This window comes from Grammomys surdaster, unplaced genomic scaffold (assembly GCF_004785775.1).
Source record: "Grammomys surdaster isolate TR1022 unplaced genomic scaffold, NIH_TR_1.0 374, whole genome shotgun sequence".
Classification (NCBI taxonomy): Eukaryota; Metazoa; Chordata; class Mammalia; order Rodentia; family Muridae; genus Grammomys; species Grammomys surdaster.
The window spans coordinates 1,636,473-1,656,206 of record NW_021604793.1 but is presented as its reverse complement, the minus strand read 5'-3'; the positions used below and the strand labels follow the sequence as shown (position 1 = coordinate 1,656,206).

The 19,734-nt window shown below is 50.7% G+C and overlaps 1 protein-coding gene across 2 annotated transcripts in view; it reads left to right on the top strand.

Moving 5' to 3' along the window:
- Positions 1–240: 240 nt before the first annotated feature.
- Itga5 (integrin subunit alpha 5) overlaps positions 241–19,734 on the top strand; it is a 23,118-nt gene continuing 3,624 nt past the window's right edge. Inside the window, exons 1-27 of one of the 2 annotated variants that reach the window (XM_028781168.1) lie at positions 241–731; positions 7,114–7,244; positions 8,732–8,844; positions 8,980–9,100; positions 9,309–9,370; positions 9,462–9,507; positions 10,042–10,167; positions 10,362–10,406; positions 10,514–10,557; positions 12,168–12,224; positions 12,376–12,428; positions 12,689–12,897; positions 13,391–13,582; positions 13,770–13,815; positions 13,960–14,061; positions 14,228–14,283; positions 14,383–14,537; positions 14,921–15,058; positions 15,154–15,221; positions 15,489–15,639; positions 15,729–15,821; positions 15,931–16,010; positions 16,121–16,201; positions 16,306–16,411; positions 16,810–16,962; positions 18,263–18,346; positions 18,454–18,567. In XM_028781168.1, coding sequence (XP_028637001.1) covers positions 358–731; positions 7,114–7,244; positions 8,732–8,844; positions 8,980–9,100; positions 9,309–9,370; positions 9,462–9,507; positions 10,042–10,167; positions 10,362–10,406; positions 10,514–10,557; positions 12,168–12,224; positions 12,376–12,428; positions 12,689–12,897; positions 13,391–13,582; positions 13,770–13,815; positions 13,960–14,061; positions 14,228–14,283; positions 14,383–14,537; positions 14,921–15,058; positions 15,154–15,221; positions 15,489–15,639; positions 15,729–15,821; positions 15,931–16,010; positions 16,121–16,201; positions 16,306–16,411; positions 16,810–16,962; positions 18,263–18,346; positions 18,454–18,567 — 3,000 coding nt within the window. In that variant the 5' untranslated portion in view covers positions 241–357. Of the gene's footprint in view, positions 732–7,113; positions 7,245–8,731; positions 8,845–8,979; positions 9,101–9,308; positions 9,371–9,461; positions 9,508–10,041; positions 10,180–10,361; positions 10,407–10,513; positions 10,558–12,167; positions 12,225–12,375; positions 12,429–12,688; positions 12,898–13,390; positions 13,583–13,769; positions 13,816–13,959; positions 14,062–14,227; positions 14,284–14,382; positions 14,538–14,920; positions 15,059–15,153; positions 15,222–15,488; positions 15,640–15,728; positions 15,822–15,930; positions 16,011–16,120; positions 16,202–16,305; positions 16,412–16,809; positions 16,963–18,262; positions 18,347–18,453; positions 18,568–19,734 lie in introns of both variants that reach the window. The other variant, XM_028781169.1, reaches the window with a different exon arrangement.

Genomic DNA, 19,734 nt, shown 5'->3' with positions numbered 1-19,734 from the left:
GCCAGAGGAGTCCCCTGTCTCTCGACCCCCAAAGTTTTTTTCCTGAAGAAATGAGGGAGACCCACGCACAAAATTTTCAGGCTCCCTCCGCCCCCCAGAGGTGATTCCTTTCCTCATTAGGAAATTTTCTGCTCCCTTTTTCCGACTACTTTTCCGAGCGTTTACGTTGTACATCTGGAAAGGAGGGGGAGGAAGGAGGGGGAAGCGGAGAGGAGGGCGAAGAACCCAAGCCCGCCCAGTCTGAGCAAGGCCAGACCACCAGCCTCCAGCTGGGGCCGGAGCCAGGGGTGCAGAGGTGCGGCCCCCCACGCCCCTTCGGGGTGCGGGGCGCGGCCTCAGCGTCCCCAGGACCCAGGAATGCCCCCCCGCCAGCCGGCCCGGCGGCCGGGGGGAGGGCCCAGCCGGGAGTTTGGCAAACTCCTCCCCGCGTTGAGTCATTCGCCTCTGGGAGGTTTAGGAAGCGGCTCCGGGTCGGTGGCCCCAGGACAGGGAAGAGCGGGCGCTATGGGGAGCTGGACGCCACGGTCACCACGATCTCCTCTCCACGCGGCGCTGCTGCGCTGGGGGCCCCGACGCCTACCGCCGCTACTGCCGCTGCTGCTGCTACTGTGGCCGCCACCACTCCAGGTTGGGGGCTTCAACCTAGACGCGGAGGCCCCGGCGGTGCTCTCCGGGCCCCCTGGGTCCCTCTTTGGCTTCTCCGTGGAGTTTTACCGGCCGGGAAAGGACGGGTGAGTGGCAAGGTTCGCGGCGGGAAGCGGGCAGGGGGCCACCTGGAGACTGGGGGCGCGCCGAGGACTGGAGACGACCAGGACTTGAGTTGGAGGGCGGAGTTTGGAAGGACTAAAACTTGAGTTGGGGGCCCAAGCTAGAATTGGGGGCCCGCGCTGCAGCAGGGAGTGACCGTGGCCGACGTGGAGTGTGAGATCAGTGTCGAAACTTGTGTGGCATGAGGAGAGGACTCAAATCTAGAAGCTGGAGAAGTACAGGCAGGGTCTAGGGGCCAACCGGGAGGAAAGGGCGCAGAAAGCCTAGGGTCTCTGGCGATCTGTGGACTGCGGGAGACCTGTGGCGGGTGGGAGTCGAGGGGGGCGCAGAGGCCGGGCAGGGCCTTAGAGGGCAGTGAAAGAACCTCGAGGTCTTCCGTGGGGCCATTGAGAGGGTTGGAGCTGGGTGAGCGTGTGCAGTAAGAGGGAAGACAGACTGAGGGGGTCGGAAGGTTACGTGGGGGCCAGTCTCATCCTCCCCTCCCCCATCAACTCAGACTCGGGAAAGACCCGGGAGGGGGACGGAGGCTCCCTCCCCTTTCTCCTCAGTCTCCTGAATTGTATCCCACCCCCAATCTCTTCAGGCGAGGAGATCCAAGAACTTGGGGAGAATCCCAGGACCCTGGCACTGGGGGTACTGGGGCTAGAGGCGGGATCAGCCCAGGGCGGTGCACGGATGTGTCGGGAGGGGTGTGAGTGCGCGCGCCTGAAGGGGGGTGGGAGGTTTCCCTCTTGCTCCAGCTCTTGGGAGGAAGAGAAAAGCTGATTTCCTGTAGCTTGTCGGCTGTAGTAGAACTGAGACTCAGACTTCTGGGACGAGGGTCGGAAGCTGGGAAGACATAGACTCTCTGGGCCCAAGAGCATCAGAACGAAGGTTCCTGAAAATCTCTATGGAGAATCCTTATTTCCGGGTAATAAGCAGACCTAGACTGGTGCCCACGGTCTTGGGGAAATCAGAGTTAGAGGCCACATTGAAACAAACATGGTTGTTTAAATAAGGAGAGGAGGTCGGGAAGTAAGAGAAAAGTGACAGTCCCAACTGCTGGGCTAAAGGAACCCCAGATGCCAGATTCCTGAACCCCTTTGATGACAGCAATAGGTGTTTCTCCACCTCCTAGCTCTGAGCCTTTCTTTGCCCATGGCATCAACCCTGGGATCTTAGGGCTTGATAGGACCTTTGTCAGAAGTCATCTGATTTTAGCTGTTATTTAATTATAGGACTGGGGTGAGGTTAACTCTAGCTAATTTGGTTGGAGAAGGGACAGTTTTTTTTTTTTTTTAACTTTATCTGAGGGACTTAGGGATAGAAAAACAGAAAGATAACTAGGCCACAGCCGTTGAGTTTGAGCTTTTCAAGGTCTCCACCCAACCCCCACCCCACACCCTGGCCTCTTGCCCAAATCTCATTTCATCACCCTATCCTGGAGCCTCTGCCAGGGTCCCCCAAACTTCTTACCACAACCCTAATGGAGCAGAGGGGATGGAGGGGATATAGGGTCTTTTCCCCCATCAGAGTGTCACTCCACCCCACACAAAACTGTCAGTTCTCTTTTAAAATATCTGATGGACTTTGCACTCCTGGTGACCCCTGGCCTGATCCTTCAGTCCCTGAGGTCTCTTCTAAAACAAGACCCAGCCTCTTCATTCCTCAAGAGAACCCAGGTGTCCAGCTCACATTTTACTCCCTCCCTCCCTCCCCTTTGCTCTGGGCATAAGCTCTAGGGCATTCTCCTTCCTTATGACTTCCCTCCCAGCACCTGTGAGTATTAGACTCCCCCAACACACACATTTCATGAAAAAAAAAACCTCAGCCCCTTTGGTGGCTGTGGTCTTGGTATTCTTTGTTTCTCCTGCATCACTTCTCATGTTGAATAATGAGAGAACAGGATGAACCTCTGCAGAGGTTACACAGACATAAAGAGGTGAAGAAGCTTGAAGCCAGGCAGCTCTGGGTGTGAGTGCTTACTGTTCACTAAAGAGCTGGGGCTTGAGCAAGTTACTTAAACCCTTGCAGTTCAGCCTTCTCTTGAACATGATGCCTAAGTTATTCTTAGGACTGAATGAGACGATATCTAAAAGGTGCCTGCCCACAGAGGTTGAGCAACATACGCAAGGCATGAGTTTTGTGGGGGAATTCCTGATTCTGATGTTCTTCTGTGACACCCTCCTCATTCTTATTTTAAGTTTTCCTCCATTTCTTACTTGCATTCATTCATTCATTCATTCATTCCCAGGCTGGCCTCAAACTGTGTAGCCAAGGATGACCTTGAACTTCTGATCCTACCACTCTAGAGTACTGGGATTGTAGGTAGGCTCTGTCACACCCTCCACCACACCTAGTTTATGGAGATTGAACCCAGGGCCTCTGTGCATGCTTGGCAAGCAGTCCACCTGTGGGGCTACATCCTCAGTCCTTACACACTTGTAGTACTTGCTGATGACTGTGATAGTTACAATAGTTTTCCTCACATATCCCGTAAGCTTTCATATTCATTTCTCATTGGATTATTTTTTAAAAATCTGTGTTGAGCAGAGAAAGTATTGTCGCTTCAGAAGTCATAGAAATTTAGAAGTTAGCTTAGGAATCACTCAGAAGCAAACTCATCTTTGAAAAAGAAAGCTAGAGGAGGGAAAGTGACTTTTAAATGGACCAGTCTGCTGGAGGCAGCTCGTACTCAACCAACCAGATGTCTCCCATTGGGATGTACATGGGTTCCAGCAGTGTCCACCTCTGACCTGGCCAGGAGTGAGGTAGGATTGTGGGAGCTGGGCCCTGACCCACCAGATGCTCTCTACCCTGACCTTGTCAAGCCAAGGGAGTCAAACAGTAACTGAATATTGAACAAGGGCTTGGTTAATCAGAAGCCTGGCTAGGAAGATAGTGAAGAGAGCAGAGGATGTTTTGGCAATGGGGTAGAACAGAGTACTAGCCTAGGAAACAACATTACAGGACTCCAGGCTTCGGTTCACATCCTGGGAAAGATTCTGAGCAACCCTGGATGGGTGTGGCTTCTCTTGGATTTAGTTTTCCCATCTGTCAAATAAGGTCATAAGACTAGGGCAGCAGTTTGAGGACTTGTTGAGGGATGTCAGAACTGAAGTGGCCCTTCCTTTGCTGCATTCAGCACTCAGAGGGTATCTACATTAGTCCTAAAGTCAGTGGATGTTCTGCACAGTGGCTTCTAGGTGGTCTCAAAAGACTAACTAGAATCTCCAAACTCTGAGGCTTCAAGAGAAATGATGATGCCTAGTATTCTTCCCCTGGACTCTAATAGAGTGTAAGCTGCATCCAGTGGGAGATAACAAATGGTCTTTTCATCTGTTATGAACCAAAAGTATCTATAGCTGCCAATCAGAGCTTCTGACCAGCCTGAGATAACCAAGTTCCTCATACAAGTTGTTATAATGCCAGCCAAAAGCAAATGCACTTGGAGTTTTAATTAGCCTGGGATGCCTTATCAGCTAAATGCATGATTTCCGTTAGGCTTTCTGCAGAATTGAAAATAACCCAAGCGACCCTCTCTTGGTACCCTCTTGAATTACTATGAGGATTCTACTGCTGTAGGATTTAGGAAGCAGCAGGTAGGAAGAGAATAAGGATAAAAAGCTTACATGGCAATCTTGGCACAGGCACCTCACCTAGCATGTGTGGGTGCCAGAGTGACTACTAAAATGGACACACCACTAAAACCTTAGGTAGAAGTCATTGATTAGGGGGTCTGATCTGGATCCATGTCCCCTGTTTGCATTCTGGGATCCCCAAACCTTCACTTGGTGAACAGATATGTAGGTCTATGGGCCTACAGCCTTCACAAGCTTTGAAAGGACTGACAAACGCTTCTTTCTTAGTTTCTCCACAAATGCAGGCAGTATGGGAGGAATTCGGGGATTCTGATAGAACCCAGAGGAAGAGAGGAAACCCAAGCCCGTGTTGAGCTAAGGCAAGAACCAGAGCTCTCAGCTCCGGTGCAGCAGGTCTGGTTCCTGTGCTCTGCCTCTTGTGGAGCCAGCAGCTGTGGCCAAGTTCTCCATAGCAGCCCAGCAGCCCAAGCTACACAAGGACCACACCCCTTTCTCCCTCCCCACCCCTGCCCTGGGTCTGCAGCTTCCGCTTCCCATTTTTCCCAGCATTCTCACCTGAAAGTCACTAGGCTGGTAAAGTGGTGTGTCAAACCTCTAATTGGCTTTAATGCCTGAGAGGTGGGAGACAAATGGAGAAGTGAGAGGTTGAAAACTGACCGGAAGCCACAGGCAGTAAACATTTCCTGTTCCCAGGGTAACCAAAGCTGGCACCTCCCCTCTCCACTCTATAACTTAAGGTACCTCCTGTCTGTCCCCCATCCTGCTCCTCTGGACCCCTGCCTTCTCTATTCTCACCTGTCCTCTCACACTCCACCCATACTCCCCTGGTGTCCTGGGGACTGCCTTCCTTGCTGCTCTTAGACCCCTTCCCCCTCAGTATGACTCTCAAAAGACATCTTTGTGACAAGTCCCCCTTTGGGTCCTCATCCTTAGTGATAAAGACTGAGGAACAGCCACTTGCAAGAAAAGGGGTGGATGTTGGGAATGTTGAAAGCTGAGAGGGTACAGAAACCATGAGGGGTGAAGAGGCCTTTGATCTGAGATCAAGAAAGGAAGAAGCCAAAGGTGACACAAGCCTTAATCCTAACACTTGGGAGGCAGAGGGCAGACAGATCTCTGAGTCCAGGGTCAGCCTGGTCTACAGAGTGAGTTCCAGGACAGCCAGGGCTACACAGAGAAACCCTGTGTCAGAAAACAAAACAAAAGGAAAGAAGAAGCAGTTAAGAACATTGGCTGTTCTTCAGAAGACCAGGGTTCTATTCCTAGCACCTACATGGCTGCTCATGACTACCTATAACTCCAGTCCCAACGGATCCAGTGCCTTCTTCTGGTCTCCTCTGGAACCAAGTACCCACACAGCACATAAACATACGTACAGGGAAAATATCCATACGTATTAAATGAATAAATAAGTTAAAAAGTAAAGAAGATAAGAGGGAACCTGGGAATCTAAATCAGGAGAGCAAGCAGTGCTGGGGACAGGCGGAGTTTGAGGAGCAATGCCAGTGACAGCAGGGGAGAAGAGCAGAGGCCAAGGCTGGCAGGGACACTGGCCCAGAGCTGGAGTGCCAAGGAAAGCTGCCCAGACTGCCAGATGCAGTCATTGCAGGAGATCCTGAGGAGAGTGCCAGGAGAGAAGAAGACTGTGGCTATATGGAGGGCCTGGAGACAAGGAACCAGGACTAATAGAGGAGAGCTGTGTGGAGACCCCAGAGGCAAAGGACCAGAGCTGGTAGAGGAAGAATGCCAGGAGCCATCCCTCGGAGGACCCCATCTCAGACATGTATATCCAGGAAGAGGATCCAAAAGAACAGGATCTGAGTTAAATTTGGGGCTGACTTGTGGGAAAGAGGTACGAGTGTGTCAGAGCCCCAGCTAGGAAGGTGAGGTCCACTATGGACCACAGGGTGGGGCAAGCCAGGCCCAGTAAGTGGCCTGTTTTCATAGTCCTGATTTCTGAGACTCACATTTTCCTCCAACATGCCCCAAGACTTAAGTGGCCAGTTGCCTGAGTTCCAGCCATGGGAGAAAATTTGGCTTGGGAAGAAAGGGTGCAAAATAGGTGAGGGCCCTGAGACTCTACAGGAGCCTGGGATTCTGGAGCTAAATTGTCCTTTTAATATATACTTTAAGCTGGGCAGTAGTGGCACACGCCTTTAATCCTGGCACTTGGAAGGCAGAAGCAGGGGGATCTCTGTGACTTCGAGGCCAGCCTGGTCTAAGGATCAAGTTCCAGCTAGCCAGAGCTACACAAAGAAACACACACACACACACATACACACATACATGCATAAATCCACTTTCAACCAAAGGTCACACATTGCATTTGGTATCATTTCTTAGCCTGGTGCTTAGGGCCTTGCATGTGCCAAGCACATCCTCTACTCCTAGGCTACAGCCTCAGTTGGGCTGGATATCTAACCTTGGCAAGTAGATGGAAGAGACAAGAAAGCCACAGTCCAGACTCTAGTCTTCTTTTCCCTTTCCAGGAACTGACTCTGGTTTCTCCTCTCTAGTAGTAGGGGAAGAAGGTAGGAGAGTGCGGGAGGAAGGGAGGAGCTGAGTTAGTGACAGCAGCACATGGGGAATGCCTGACTCCAGCCCCTCCCTCTGGCATCTGTGGCATCTTCTGAGATATAAATACAATCCGAGGGACATCTACCCCACCCCCATTCTTGGCCCAAAGGTCTGGGTGCATCCTGCCTCCAGACACTGACCTGGAAATAGGACCCATCCTAATCCACTTCTCCTTTCCCCTCCACAGAGTCAGTGTGCTGGTTGGGGCACCCAAGGCTAACACTAGCCAGCCAGGTGTACTGCAAGGTGGTGCTGTCTATGTGTGTCCCTGGGGCACCAGTCCTATCCAGTGCACCACCATTCAATTTGACAGCAAAGGTAGGCTGGAAGAGTTCAGGGAGGGGCCTAGCATAAGTGGGTGGGTGAGTGGGCCTGCAGTTTGGGGGTGGGGCCTGGGAATCCTGTTGTGAGGGGTGCAACCTTAGTCCCAGGACCACGTGCTCCTCCAGCAGTAGTTCTGGTGCTCCAACTCCTAGCTGTGGGTTCCCCATGGCACTCGCTCCATGTTCCCAGCCCAGCCCAAGAAGGGCGGGCATGATTCAGAAACATGTGGCTCTCATTTCCACTGAATCACCCACAGCTCTGGGAAGCCAGGGCCATAATGCAGACAAAGGCAGAGGAGGCTGCAGAGCTCTGTTCCTAAGCTAAGTGATAGTGCACACTGGGTACAGTGTTATTCAGCCAATGCCCCAAAGGAGCTTGGCCTTCAGGCAGATGGACCTGAGGAAGCTGAGGCAGTTCAACTAGCACTCAGAGAGCTTTTACTCCATGCTAGGCACTACCGAGAATGCCTCGGCTCACTTAATCCTGCAGCAACTGTATGAAGTATTAGTATCCCCATCCTGTGAGGGAGGAAGCAAAGGTTAACTCACTCAGCTAGTAGAAAGCAAGGCTGTGAAAACAGGCAGTCTGTCCTCAGAGATAAGAGGGCAAGAAGAAGTAAGCATAAAAATGTGGAGGCCAGCTAATTTCTGAAGGGGTGCTAGGCATTGAACCCAAAGTTTTATACATAGTAAACATGTGCTGAGTTACAGCCCCAGTTCCTAAGGCTGACTTTAAAAGCCTGAGGGCACAGGATGCTAAGTCAGAAAAAGAGTGCCAGAAGTTCAAGGCCAGCCTGGGCTACATAGTGAAACACTTGTCTTAAAACAAACAAACAAAAAGACTGAGAGACAGGTGGAGAGTAAGAAGAGCAAGAAAGGAGGTGCTACAGAGGGCAAAGTTTAGACTTGGAAAGAGACAGAAAGGGAAGTCTAGTGTGGAGGCAAAAAGAGGGGCTGTTAGAGACACGGGGCTGGCTACAGACAGAGATTAGCCATGAGACTTGGCCAGTCTTGCCCAGCACCACAATGAAAGTGTCTTGTTCTAGCTAAGAGAAAGTCAGAGGAGGAGCCAAGGAGACAACTTGAGAAGCTGGGGGTGGGGAGGCAGGGGGAGTGTGTGTGTTTCTGTGGATATGTGAGTGTATGAGTGTGTGTGTTTCTGCGAGTGGATGTGTGTATGTTTCTGTGGATGTATGTGTGTATATGAGTGTGTGTATATGTGTGTATGTTTCTATGAATATGTGTGTGTGTTTCTATGGATGTATGTGGATGTGTGTTTCTGTCAATGTGTATATGTCTGTGTGTGTGTGTGTATAAGGAGAGCAAGAATCAGTCAAGTCCAGTCACACAAAGGAGTCTAAAACTCCTTCCATACCCCTGTCCCAGTGGAACTCAGGGTCTAGAAATGCTGAATATCCTAGGCCAAGGCTAGGGTCACCTTCCTGAGAACCAGTGTGACAGTCCACTTTCAATTTCCCCAAGGCTCCCGGATCCTGGAGTCCTCACTGTCCAGTGACAAGGGAGAAGAGCCTGTGGAGTATAAGTCCTTGCAGTGGTTTGGAGCAACGGTTCGGGCCCATGGCTCCTCCATCTTGGTGAGGCATGAGTGGGCTCAGTGGTGTGGTAGCTAAGGGTTAAGCTGTGGTAGAGAGGGCCAGGTCTAGTTGGGGGTGAGGGGTGGTCATCTTACTAAGCTAAATATGAACACCCCCTGCCCCGGGCCCTCCCAGGCATGCGCTCCACTGTATAGCTGGCGCACAGAAAAGGACCCACAGAGTGACCCAGTGGGCACCTGCTACCTCTCCACAGAAAACTTCACCCGGATTCTGGAGTATGCACCTTGCCGCTCAGGTAGGGACCAGAGTGTAGTGAACCACTGTGCCTTTTCCATGGGAGGGTATCAGGTGCTTGAGGCTTTCTCTTCATGGCTCCCAGGCACTGATACATATTTTCAAGACTGCTCAGGAGACTCTTGACCAGTCTCCTTTCTTGCTCTTGCCTCTCTTCCCTGTCAGCCCATCAGTGTGCTGCTAGCTCATCTCGTTGTCTTCCCTCACAGATTTTGGCAGTGCAGCAGGGCAGGGTTACTGCCAAGGGGGCTTCAGTGCCGAGTTCACCAAGGTGAGGTGATTGGGGAGGGAAGGTAGCAAGTGAGGATCTAGGGTCAGTACCAGATGATGTGATCATCCCTCTTCCCTGTACTTCCCCATAGACTGGCCGTGTGGTCCTAGGTGGACCTGGGAGCTACTTCTGGCAAGGTAAGCCCTTCCTTTGCTCTCTTCAGGCCTTGATGCCACATCCTTTCCTTAATTCAAACTTTTTCTTTCTTTTCTTTTTTCCTTTCTTTTCATTTTTGTTTGTTGTTTTATTTTTTTCTTTCTTTTTTTTTCTTTTTTCTTTTTTTGGTTTTGTTTTTTGTTTTGTTTTTTTGTTTTGTTTTGTTTTGTTTTTTCGAGACAGGGTTTCTCTGTATAAGCCCTGGCCGTCCTGGAACTCACTCTAGACCAGTCTGGCCTCGAACTCAGAAATCCACCTGCCTCTGCCTCCCAAGTGCTGGGATTAAAGGCATGCGCCACCACTGCCCGGCTCTTTTGTTTTTTCAAGACAGGGTTTCTTTATGTAGAATTCACTTTGTAGACTAGGCTGGTCTTGAACTCAGAGATTCACTTGCTTCCCAGTTGGGATTAAATGAGTGTGTTACCACTGGTCAGCTTTGACCCATGCTTCTAAAATCCTACTCATTCTCCCCAAAGTGTGACCTCCCCCTTCTCATCACCCTGCTCCCCCTCCAGGCCAGATCCTGTCAGCCACTCAAGAGCAGATCTCAGAGTCCTATTACCCAGAGTACCTCATCAACCCTGTTCAGGGGCAGCTGCAGACCCGCCAGGCCAGCTCCGTCTATGATGACAGCTACTTGGGTAGGCAAGCAGGTGGGGAGAGAATGGGAGGGGAAATCAGGGGCCTCAATCCTCACTCAGCCTCCCTGCTTCTCCCACTCAGTGCCACCAGCTCTGCTGCCATACTTGTGTACAGGCTGACAATGAAGGGATTGAGGGCCAGAGAATAGGGGTCCCCAAGGAGGCAATGCTAACATCACACACTCTGTTCCCAGGATACTCTGTGGCTGTGGGTGAATTCAGTGGTGATGACACAGAAGGTAAGTGAGTCTTCAGACCAAAGTGGGGGCTGGAGAGAAAGCCCAAAACAACATTCTGAGTCTGCTCTGTCCTCACCTCCGTCCATCAGTCTCTCTTCTCTTTGCAGACTTTGTTGCTGGCGTGCCCAAAGGGAATCTCACCTATGGCTATGTAAGCCCCTGCCCGCCACCCTCTGCTCTCACCCAGGCTAAGTGCAGAGCCTTGTGTGGCAGTTTGTTGGGGACATCAAGGGAAGAGATCAGGGCATAGGCTCTGGGAGAACACATGGGATTCCAGAAGTCTCGTTCAAGGGAAGGAAATGTGTGAATCAGACTTAGGTTCAAATTCTGGCACTGACTCTGGATAAATTAATCTGTTCTTTTATTGCTACGCTGTCCCCTGCTTGACCGCTCTAAGCTGCTTCTTCCATGTACAATGGGGTAATAATAGTTCTGACCTCACAAGGCACTTGTGAGGGGAATGAAAGCACTTGTAAATTGTTAGACCGTGTGCAGCCACCAGCTATTATTAGACCATGACAAGTGCCACACACGGTCGCTCAATTAACAACATTTATTAAGGCAAGGTGAGAGATGAGATGAAGACATCTTATCCCATCTCTTAAGGCGCTTCTAGTCAAATATGTGGAATAAAACACACAGCATTAATCTTGATGAAGCCACTGTTCGTGAGTCTCAATGTTCCAGGCACTGTCCATGCATGATGGTGTTCCCTTCCCCACCACGGGACTGTGGGGTGAAGAACAATCTTGACAGTTTGCACATAAAAAAACTGTTGTCCTAAAATACCAACTGTGTTGCTTAGGAGCAGCTGGATAAATATTTAGCATCTATCATATTCCAAATCTTATTCCAAATTCAAACTTTCTGAATTGGAAATTACAGAAAAGCAATCGGGATAACAGCACATTTTAAGAAAGCAGTAACCTCCTTCCAGAGAGGGTGTCTCAGGGAAGGTTCTATGAGGGTTCCACACAGATGGGACAAGAGGGAGTCCCAGGCACAGGCATAAGAACACAGAGAATATGGGACTGGGACTAGTTTGCAGCTTCATAAGGTAAAAGAGAATGAGAAGCATAAGGGAGGGTTGGACAAGCACAGGCAGTGGGGCCAGACACCAGAGCTTTAGAGGGCTGGCCAATATACAGGCCACTAACAGTGGCTGCAGAGGCCCCTGGGGTGTACAGGTGGGAATCACAGTCCTCCATCTGCTCTCTGGCATCAGTGCCAGTGGGGAAAACCCGAGACACAGTCCAGCCAGTCCTGGGAAGGCTCATACCAGGTCTCAGCAGAACAGTGGGCAGAGAACAAGATCCAAGAGACTTGGAAGTCTGCTGGGTCAATGGCTAAGAGGAGACAGCTGAGATGTGAGTGCCTTACAGACTCTGGTAGATGAGGCGTGGCTAGAGTTCTGAATCTGATGGATTCGAAGCCCTAGTGTGTATCTAGTAACAATTACTGTTTGTCTACTGCCTGCTAAGCTCTTCTTTCATCTCTGAGAGGCAAAGACCATGCTCCGTGTCCCACTGACCTGATAGTCTGGTTGCTAAAATCTAGTGGGTAGGAATGAAAATCAATAAGGGATATGGAGGAAGAATGTAAAACACCAAAGCAGTAGAGAAGGCCTGTAGGTGGAAGGAGGGCAAGTTGGAAAGGAGTCAGACGAGTGCTAAGTTATTCCTGAGGAATGCCTGTCCCATGTGTCCCAGACCTTCAGACATGGGGCATCCAGGACCTATAGGCCTTTATCTTCATCTTCAGGTCACCGTCCTTAATGGCTCAGACATCCACTCCCTCTACAATGTCTCAGGAGAACAGGTGAGGATACCCTCACTGACTGCAGCCCCAGACCAATAGTGTCAAACTTCCTACCTCCCCTAGAGCCTCTGAATGTCCACTTACAGCCTCTCTTGATCCTGTTTACTGAACCAACCTTGTTCTGACTCCATGCTGCCCTTTGTCCCCACAGATGGCCTCCTACTTTGGCTATGCCGTGGCTGCCACCGATACCAATGGAGATGGGTGAGTGATGGGAAGGTTGCATCTTCCAGACCCGATCAGGGGATGGGACAGTGCAGGCAGACTGCTGCCTCAGGGTATTTTTTTCTAGACTCTTAATTCATGCTTGCCTTCTCCTTGGTCAGGGCAAGAAGGGGGCTGGATGCCACATCAGAGCCCTCAGGGTGCCTGAGGATCCAGAATGCCTGGAGTTCCTCTACGAAGGCAATAAATTATAGCAAAACAAGGGTTGTCACAATGATTGGGTCTTCCCTTTTCCCCAGGCTAGACGACCTGCTGGTAGGGGCACCCCTGCTCATGGAGCGGACAGCTGATGGGAGACCTCAGGAGGTGGGCAGGGTCTACATCTACCTGCAGCGCCCAGAGGGCATAGAGCCCACAGCCACCCTCACCCTCACTGGCCAAGACGAGTTTGGCCGATTCGGCAGCTCTCTGACACCCCTGGGAGACCTGGACCAAGACGGCTACAATGGTAAGTATTGAGGCTCAGAGGGCTGAGGTTGAGTTGGGGGGATGCTAGTTGGTCAGGAACTTAGTGGGAAGGTTTCTGTCAACTAAACTACCAGACTCTCCTAACTTTTCAAGGGTATTTGGATTTAAAGAGATTAGAACAGGAATTGATGGGTAAACAGGGGAAAAAATAGGATCCTGAAGGGTTTGGGGGGGGGGGCTTGTTGTTGTTGTTGTTTTGGTTTTTTGTTTGTTTGTTTTTGTCTTTGTTTTTTTGTTTTGTTTGTTTGTTTTTGGTTTTTCAAGACAGGGTTTCTCTATGTAGTCCTGGCTGTCCTGGAAGTCACTCTGTAGATCAGGCTGGCCTCGAACTCAGAAATCCGCCTGCCTCTGCCTCCCAAGTGCTGGGATTAAAGGCATGCACCACCACTGCCCGGCATTTTTTGGGTTTTTTTGATAGGGATATGGACCCCTAACCTCCTAACCTAGTGAATAATGTGTGCTGTGTCTTACAGATGTCGCCATTGGGGCTCCATTTGGTGGGGAAGCCCAGCAGGGAGTTGTATTTATATTCCCTGGAGGCCCAGAAGGACTGAGCACTAAACCTTCCCAGGTTTTGCAGCCTCTGTGGGCAGCTGGTCATACCCCAGACTTCTTTGGCTCTGCCCTTCGAGGAGGACGAGATCTGGATGGCAATGGATACCCTGGTAAGTTGTGTCCATTGCCCTTCATCTTAGAATTCAAGCTTCGGGATGCAATTCTAAGCAGCTGCCACCAGATGGTGCAGTCCCCTGGCTCAGGCCTCTCCTCTGAGCCATGAAACTTGAAAGTATTGGATGATGGCAATCCTGATTTCAGGCTTGCTGTAAAGGGTGGTCTCTTGACTTTCTACAGATCTAATCGTTGGATCCTTTGGTGCAGACAAAGCTCTGGTGTACAGGTATGAACTCAGGGAGACTGGGGCAGCCTGGGCAACTAGTTTTCCCTTTAAAACTAAGACTGGGACCATCGGTACAGAGGGAACTAGGGTCCTGGAGCAGGTGCTCAACCTTAATTCTACTTACCCCACATCCACTCTTGGCAGGGGTCGGCCCATCATTTCTGCCAGTGCATCTCTCACCATCTTCCCCTCCATGTTCAACCCAGAGGAGCGCAGCTGCAGCCTGGAAGGAAACCCTGTATCCTGGTGAGCTGAGCCAGGAGCCTGCAGAGATCTGTACCTGCCAGTGGGCAGGGGGGCCATGTCTGCCTCAGGAAGGGACAAACAGGGGTGTCCTAGTCTGGGTCTTTCTGAGGCAGGTAGGAGGCCAGTTCCAGTTACACTCAGCACTTTCTCCTCCATCTTTCTCCAGCATCAACCTTAGCTTCTGCCTCAATGCCTCTGGAAAACATGTCCCCAACTCTATAGGTGAGAGAAGCTGCTGAGTGTGGCAGCTGTGGAGTGGGATGGAAGGACTGAGGTGAACAGGTAAGAAAAACAGACTGACACTGTATTTCCTGGCCACAGGCTTCGAGGTGGAACTCCAACTGGACTGGCAGAAGCAGAAGGGAGGGGTCAGGCGGGCACTGTTCCTGGCTTCCAAGCAGGCAACCCTTACCCAGACCCTGCTTATCCAGAATGGGGCTCGGGAGGACTGCAGGGAGATGAAGATCTATCTCAGGGTATGGCCTGAGGATGAGGGTGGCCTGGCCTGGGTAGATGACCACATAAAACAAAGGACTTTGGCAGTGGCAGTGGTGGTGGTGGTGATGGTGGTGGGTGGGTGTGAATGCGTGCATGAGTGTGTGTGTGTGTGTGTGTGTGTCCATGTGTGTGCATATGACTTGATGGCTGATTGGGAGATTCCCCCTGAAAAGCCTGGGGGTTGGGGGAGGCTAAAGAAGAAGCCTTTATGTCAGAAGAGCCAGACACCAGGTGCCTAGGCCTACAGAGCAATGAGGTCAGATTTGGGCCCTGAGCAAATAAAGGGAGAGGCAAAGCTAAGAAACAGGGTCACCGAGGCCCCAGAATCCCTGATGCCATGAATTCTCTCCACTGGCCCTAGAATGAATCAGAATTCAGAGACAAACTCTCCCCAATTCACATTGCCCTCAACTTCTCCTTGGACCCCAAAGCACCCATGGACAGCCATGGCCTCCGGCCAGTCCTACACTACCAGAGCAAGAGCCGGATAGAGGACAAGGTAAGGAAAGAACTTGGGAAGACAGGCCTGGCCTCTGAGGTGGGGCCCTGGGAATGGGGTGGTAGAACCCCTCTCAAGGCTGTTCCACTCCCCAGGCCCAGATCTTGCTGGACTGTGGTGAAGACAACATCTGTGTGCCTGACCTGCAGCTGGATGTGTATGGGTGAGTGGGACTGTCACATGACAAAGAGACAGGGACACTCTAGCTTTGTGGCCTTGTGAGGTCCATGAGCATCTCTGGGTTTGGGTTTGTCTACAGGGAGCATTCATTTCTCTAGCTCTAGACAAATTAAACACAGTACTTAGCATGCAACGTCTTGCCTTATGCTGGGGCCCAGTCAACAGAGCCAGTCTCACTGTTATTACCATGCCCCATTGCTCTGGTTTATGGACTCATTCCTCAGTGTCCTTACCCAATGTGCCCCTCCAGGGAGAAGAAACATGTATACCTGGGTGACAAGAACGCACTGAACCTGACATTCCATGCCCAAAATATGGGTGAGGGTGGCGCCTATGAAGCTGAGCTTCGTGTCACAGCCCCTCTGGAGGCTGAGTACTCAGGAGTTGTCCGACACCCAGGGGTGAGAAGGGACTCTCAAGTGGGGCTTCAGTGGTAATCCCCTCCAGAGGGGTGCCAAAGCCTGACTGACCTGGGCCTGCTTATCCCCAGAACTTCTCCAGCCTGAGCTGTGACTACTTTGCTGTGAACCAGAGCCGCCAGCTGGTGTGTGACCTGGGCAACCCCATGAAGGCAGGCACCAGTGTAAGTGAGAGGTAGAAGAGGAAGGCTAGGAGAAAGCACAAGATGGGCCCTAGCACGTAGGTAGACACTCTATCTAACAGCCCCTTTATCCTCCCTGTTTGCTACACAGCTCTGGGGTGGCCTTCGGTTCACTGTTCCTCATCTTCAAGACACAAAGAAAACCATCCAGTTTGACTTCCAGATCCTCAGGTAGGAACTTGGACTGGGGCTGAGTTGAGAGTAGAAGAAGGGAAGACGGGGAAGGTGGCAGAGCCTGGGGATTCTTGTCAAACTGCTTTGCTCTTGCCTCCATCCCACAGCAAGAACCTGAACAACTCACAAAGCAACGTGGTCTCCTTCCCACTCTCGGTGGAGGCTCAAGCCCAGGTCTCCCTTAACGGGTCAGTGCGCAGGCAGAAAGGGGCCTTTAGAGGGAAGGGTGACAGACTTCTAGAGAAGGACACATTGGTCCCTTTTGTCCACTCTAAACTATTCTCCTCTTCAGTGTCTCCAAGCCTGAAGCTGTGATTTTCCCAGTCAGCGACTGGAATCCTCAAGATCAGCCTCAGAAGGAGGGAGACTTGGGCCCAGCTGTCCACCATGTCTATGAGGTGAGGAGGGTTGGGAGACAAGCCATAGGTGTTGAGTCACATGAAGGGAAAGAAAGAAGGAACCAGTAAAATGACAGTACCTAGGACCCAGGTAAGTTGAAGAGAATAAGAGGGGGCAGCCTGGAGAATACTGAGGACCTATGAGAGAAGTCCAGAAGAAGGACACGCTGGTCCATTGCCTTACAAAGGAAAGGTGTTTTAGGAGGATTACTATGAGTCTGACACAAGCATGGATTACAAAGTGAGACCTTGTCTCAAAAGTAATGGCTCAGGTGGACTTTATTGCTGCCCTTGGATGTTCTTTCAGTTCTCAGATTGATGCACTATGTATGAGTGGCGACCGAGGCTTGCATGTCAAAGCAGCTTTCCCTTCCTCAAAGTGTGCTCTTCCCTCTCAGCTCATCAACCAGGGGCCAAGTTCCATCAGCCAGGGTGTGCTGGAACTCAGCTGTCCCCAGGCTCTGGAAGGCCAACAGCTCCTCTATGTGACCAAGGTGACAGGACTCAGCAACTGCACCTCCAACTACACCCCCAACTCCCAGGGCCTGGAGGTGAGGACCTGGTCACCATGGGGTGGAGCAATGAGGCTATGGGGCTATGAAGCTGGGAAAGGTTGCCTGGAGGCTATTGGAAGTGGTGGGAAGATACGGGCACCTCAAGATCTGGAAGGAGAAAAAAGATCCCCTTCTACTACATTTGTGTCCTTTGCTCTGAGGTAGTCGTCCTTCTCTCATGGTGTGCTATCAGATCTACGCCACCTTGTCCTATGAGACCTGTCCTCTGGCCCTCTTTGAGAGTGTGTTTGTTTGTAAACAACATTTAATGAAGTAAGTGTTAAAGTGAACATTGTTAGACCTAGGAAAAACCCACACCATATGAAATTCACAAGGTCCCCACACTCCTGGAGCTTGCATCTAATGAAGGCTGGTAGACAATAAGAAGTACAAAGAAACCAGGTTGTGGTGGTGTATGCCTTTAATCCCAGCACTCAGAGACAAAGTCAGGAAGATCTCTGAGTTTGAAGCTAGCCTAGGCTACAGAGTTCCAGCACAGCCAGGGCTTACACAGTGAAATCCTGTCTCGAAAGTGAAAAGAAAGAAAGGAAAGTGCTAAGGCCTGGTATGGTAGCATACACCTATAATCCCAGTGCTTGTGAAGTAAGGCAAGAGGATCAGAAGTTCAAGATTATTCTCAGCTATTTACTAGAGACCCTGAGTGAGATGGGTGGAAGCAATGAAAGTATAAAGTTACCCAGGCATGATGGTCACACCTGTAACCTTACTTACCAGTCCTTAGAATAGGCTGGAACAGGAGAACAACCACAAATTAAAGGCCAGTCTGGTCTATAAACTGAGTTCTGGGACAACCAAAGCCTCATAGTGAGAATTCTTGGAGGAAAGAAGGAAGACAGGCAAGTAGACCTGTGGGATATGCTTTGGGATACAAAGCTGACTTATGATAGCTCTTGAGGAGGTAGTCATTAGCCAGGTGAACACTTGCCTACCATGCCCAAGGCTCTAGATTCAATCCCAGCACTGCTAAATAAACAAAGCAATGATTCAGCTGAAACCTGAAAGACAAAGCTGAGTCCTCCCTCTAAGACAAGGGACAAACATTCCCAATAGAGGGAACAGCCAATACAAAGGCCCTTAGGCAGGAAAGACTTAATGATTTCTTTACACATCTCCTACACAGTGCAGAGCAAGGTACACTTTGTTCTTGGCCATAGGTGGGTTAGTTGAACACAGGGACAGAGACAGAATCAGGTCCCTGGTTCTGGAACATAGGTTCAGGCTGACTTAGGTGCTATAATGAAGCAGGAGGTGCAGCTAAGGATGTCCCTTCTTCCAGTTGGATCCAGAGACTTCTCCACACCACCTGCAGAAACGAGAGGCTCCAGGGAGGAGTTCGACCGCCTCAGGGACACAAGTCCTGGTAAGTTGCTGCAGGGAAAAAAGTTTGTCCCAAGAGTTGGACACCTGTTTGAGTTCTCAGGGTCACCAGGGGAGAATTCTGGGCTCAGACACCTTCTTTCTTGCCAGAAATGCCCTGAAGCCAAGTGTTTCAGGCTGCGCTGTGAGTTTGGGCCATTGCACCGCCAAGAGAGCCGGAGTCTGCAGCTGCATTTCAGAGTCTGGGCCAAGACCTTCTTGCAGGTAAGGAGGCTTTATGCAGCCTGAACCCCAATCTTTGGTCCTAGCAGGACTGACCCTGTTTTTTCCCCCTGCTGTCTTCCCTTCCACCTCTGCTTTGGTAACTGAAAACACACATACACACACACACAAACACACACACAGGTCACCTCCCGCACCTTGGTTTAGACCAGTTGTGTGTCCTTGGCGCCACCTATTGGCCACAGTAGGAGCAACTACTTCCCTTTCTGGCCCTGATGGAAAAACAGTAGAACATGGTGAGCTTGCTGACACTTGCTCACCTTTAATCTGAGCACTCAGGAAGCAGAGGCTGGTGGATCTCTATGAGTCTGAGGCCAACCTGGTCTTCATAAGTGAGTTCCAGTTCCAGGCCAATTAGGACTACATAGTGAGACCATATCTCAAAACAACAACAACAACAATAAATAACTAAACATACGAAAAGAAAAACCATAGAGGGAGTGGGGATGTAGGTCAGTGGTCAGTGGTAGAGTGCATAACTAGCATACCCAATCCATAGGTATTATAAAGACCAGAGTGGGTAGGGCTAGAGAGATGCAAACGTGAAAACCAGACTTCAGATCTTCAGCATCCACGTAAATGAATGCCTAGCTGGTATACCAGCAACCCATATGTAATCCCAGCACACAGGAGGCAAAAACATGGAATCCCCATGGTAAGCCAACCAGTTGAGACAAGATGGTGAGCTCTGGGTTCTAGGTTCAATGAAAGAGCCTGTCTAAATGTATACCTGACATTAGCCTCTGACCCACCCACACTTGCACCCCCACACACCATACATATGAAAGAAAGAAGAGAAAGAGCCGGGCAGTGGTGGCGCACACCTTTAATCCCAGCACTTGGGAGGCAGAGACAGGCAGATTTCTGAGTTCGAGGCTAGCCTGGTCTACAGAGTAAGTTTCCAGGACAGCCAGGGCTACACAGAGAAATCCTGTCTCAGAAAGAAGAAGAAGAAGAAGAAGAAGAAGAAGAAGAAGAAGAAGAAGAAGAAGAAGAAGAAGAAGAAGGAGGAGGCCGGGCGTTGGTGGCGCACGCCTTTAATCCCAGCACTTGGGAGGCAGAGGCAGGCGGATTTCTGAGTTCGAGGCCAGCCTGGTCTACAGAGTGAGTTCCAGGACAGCCAGGGCTATACAGAGAAACCTTGTCTCG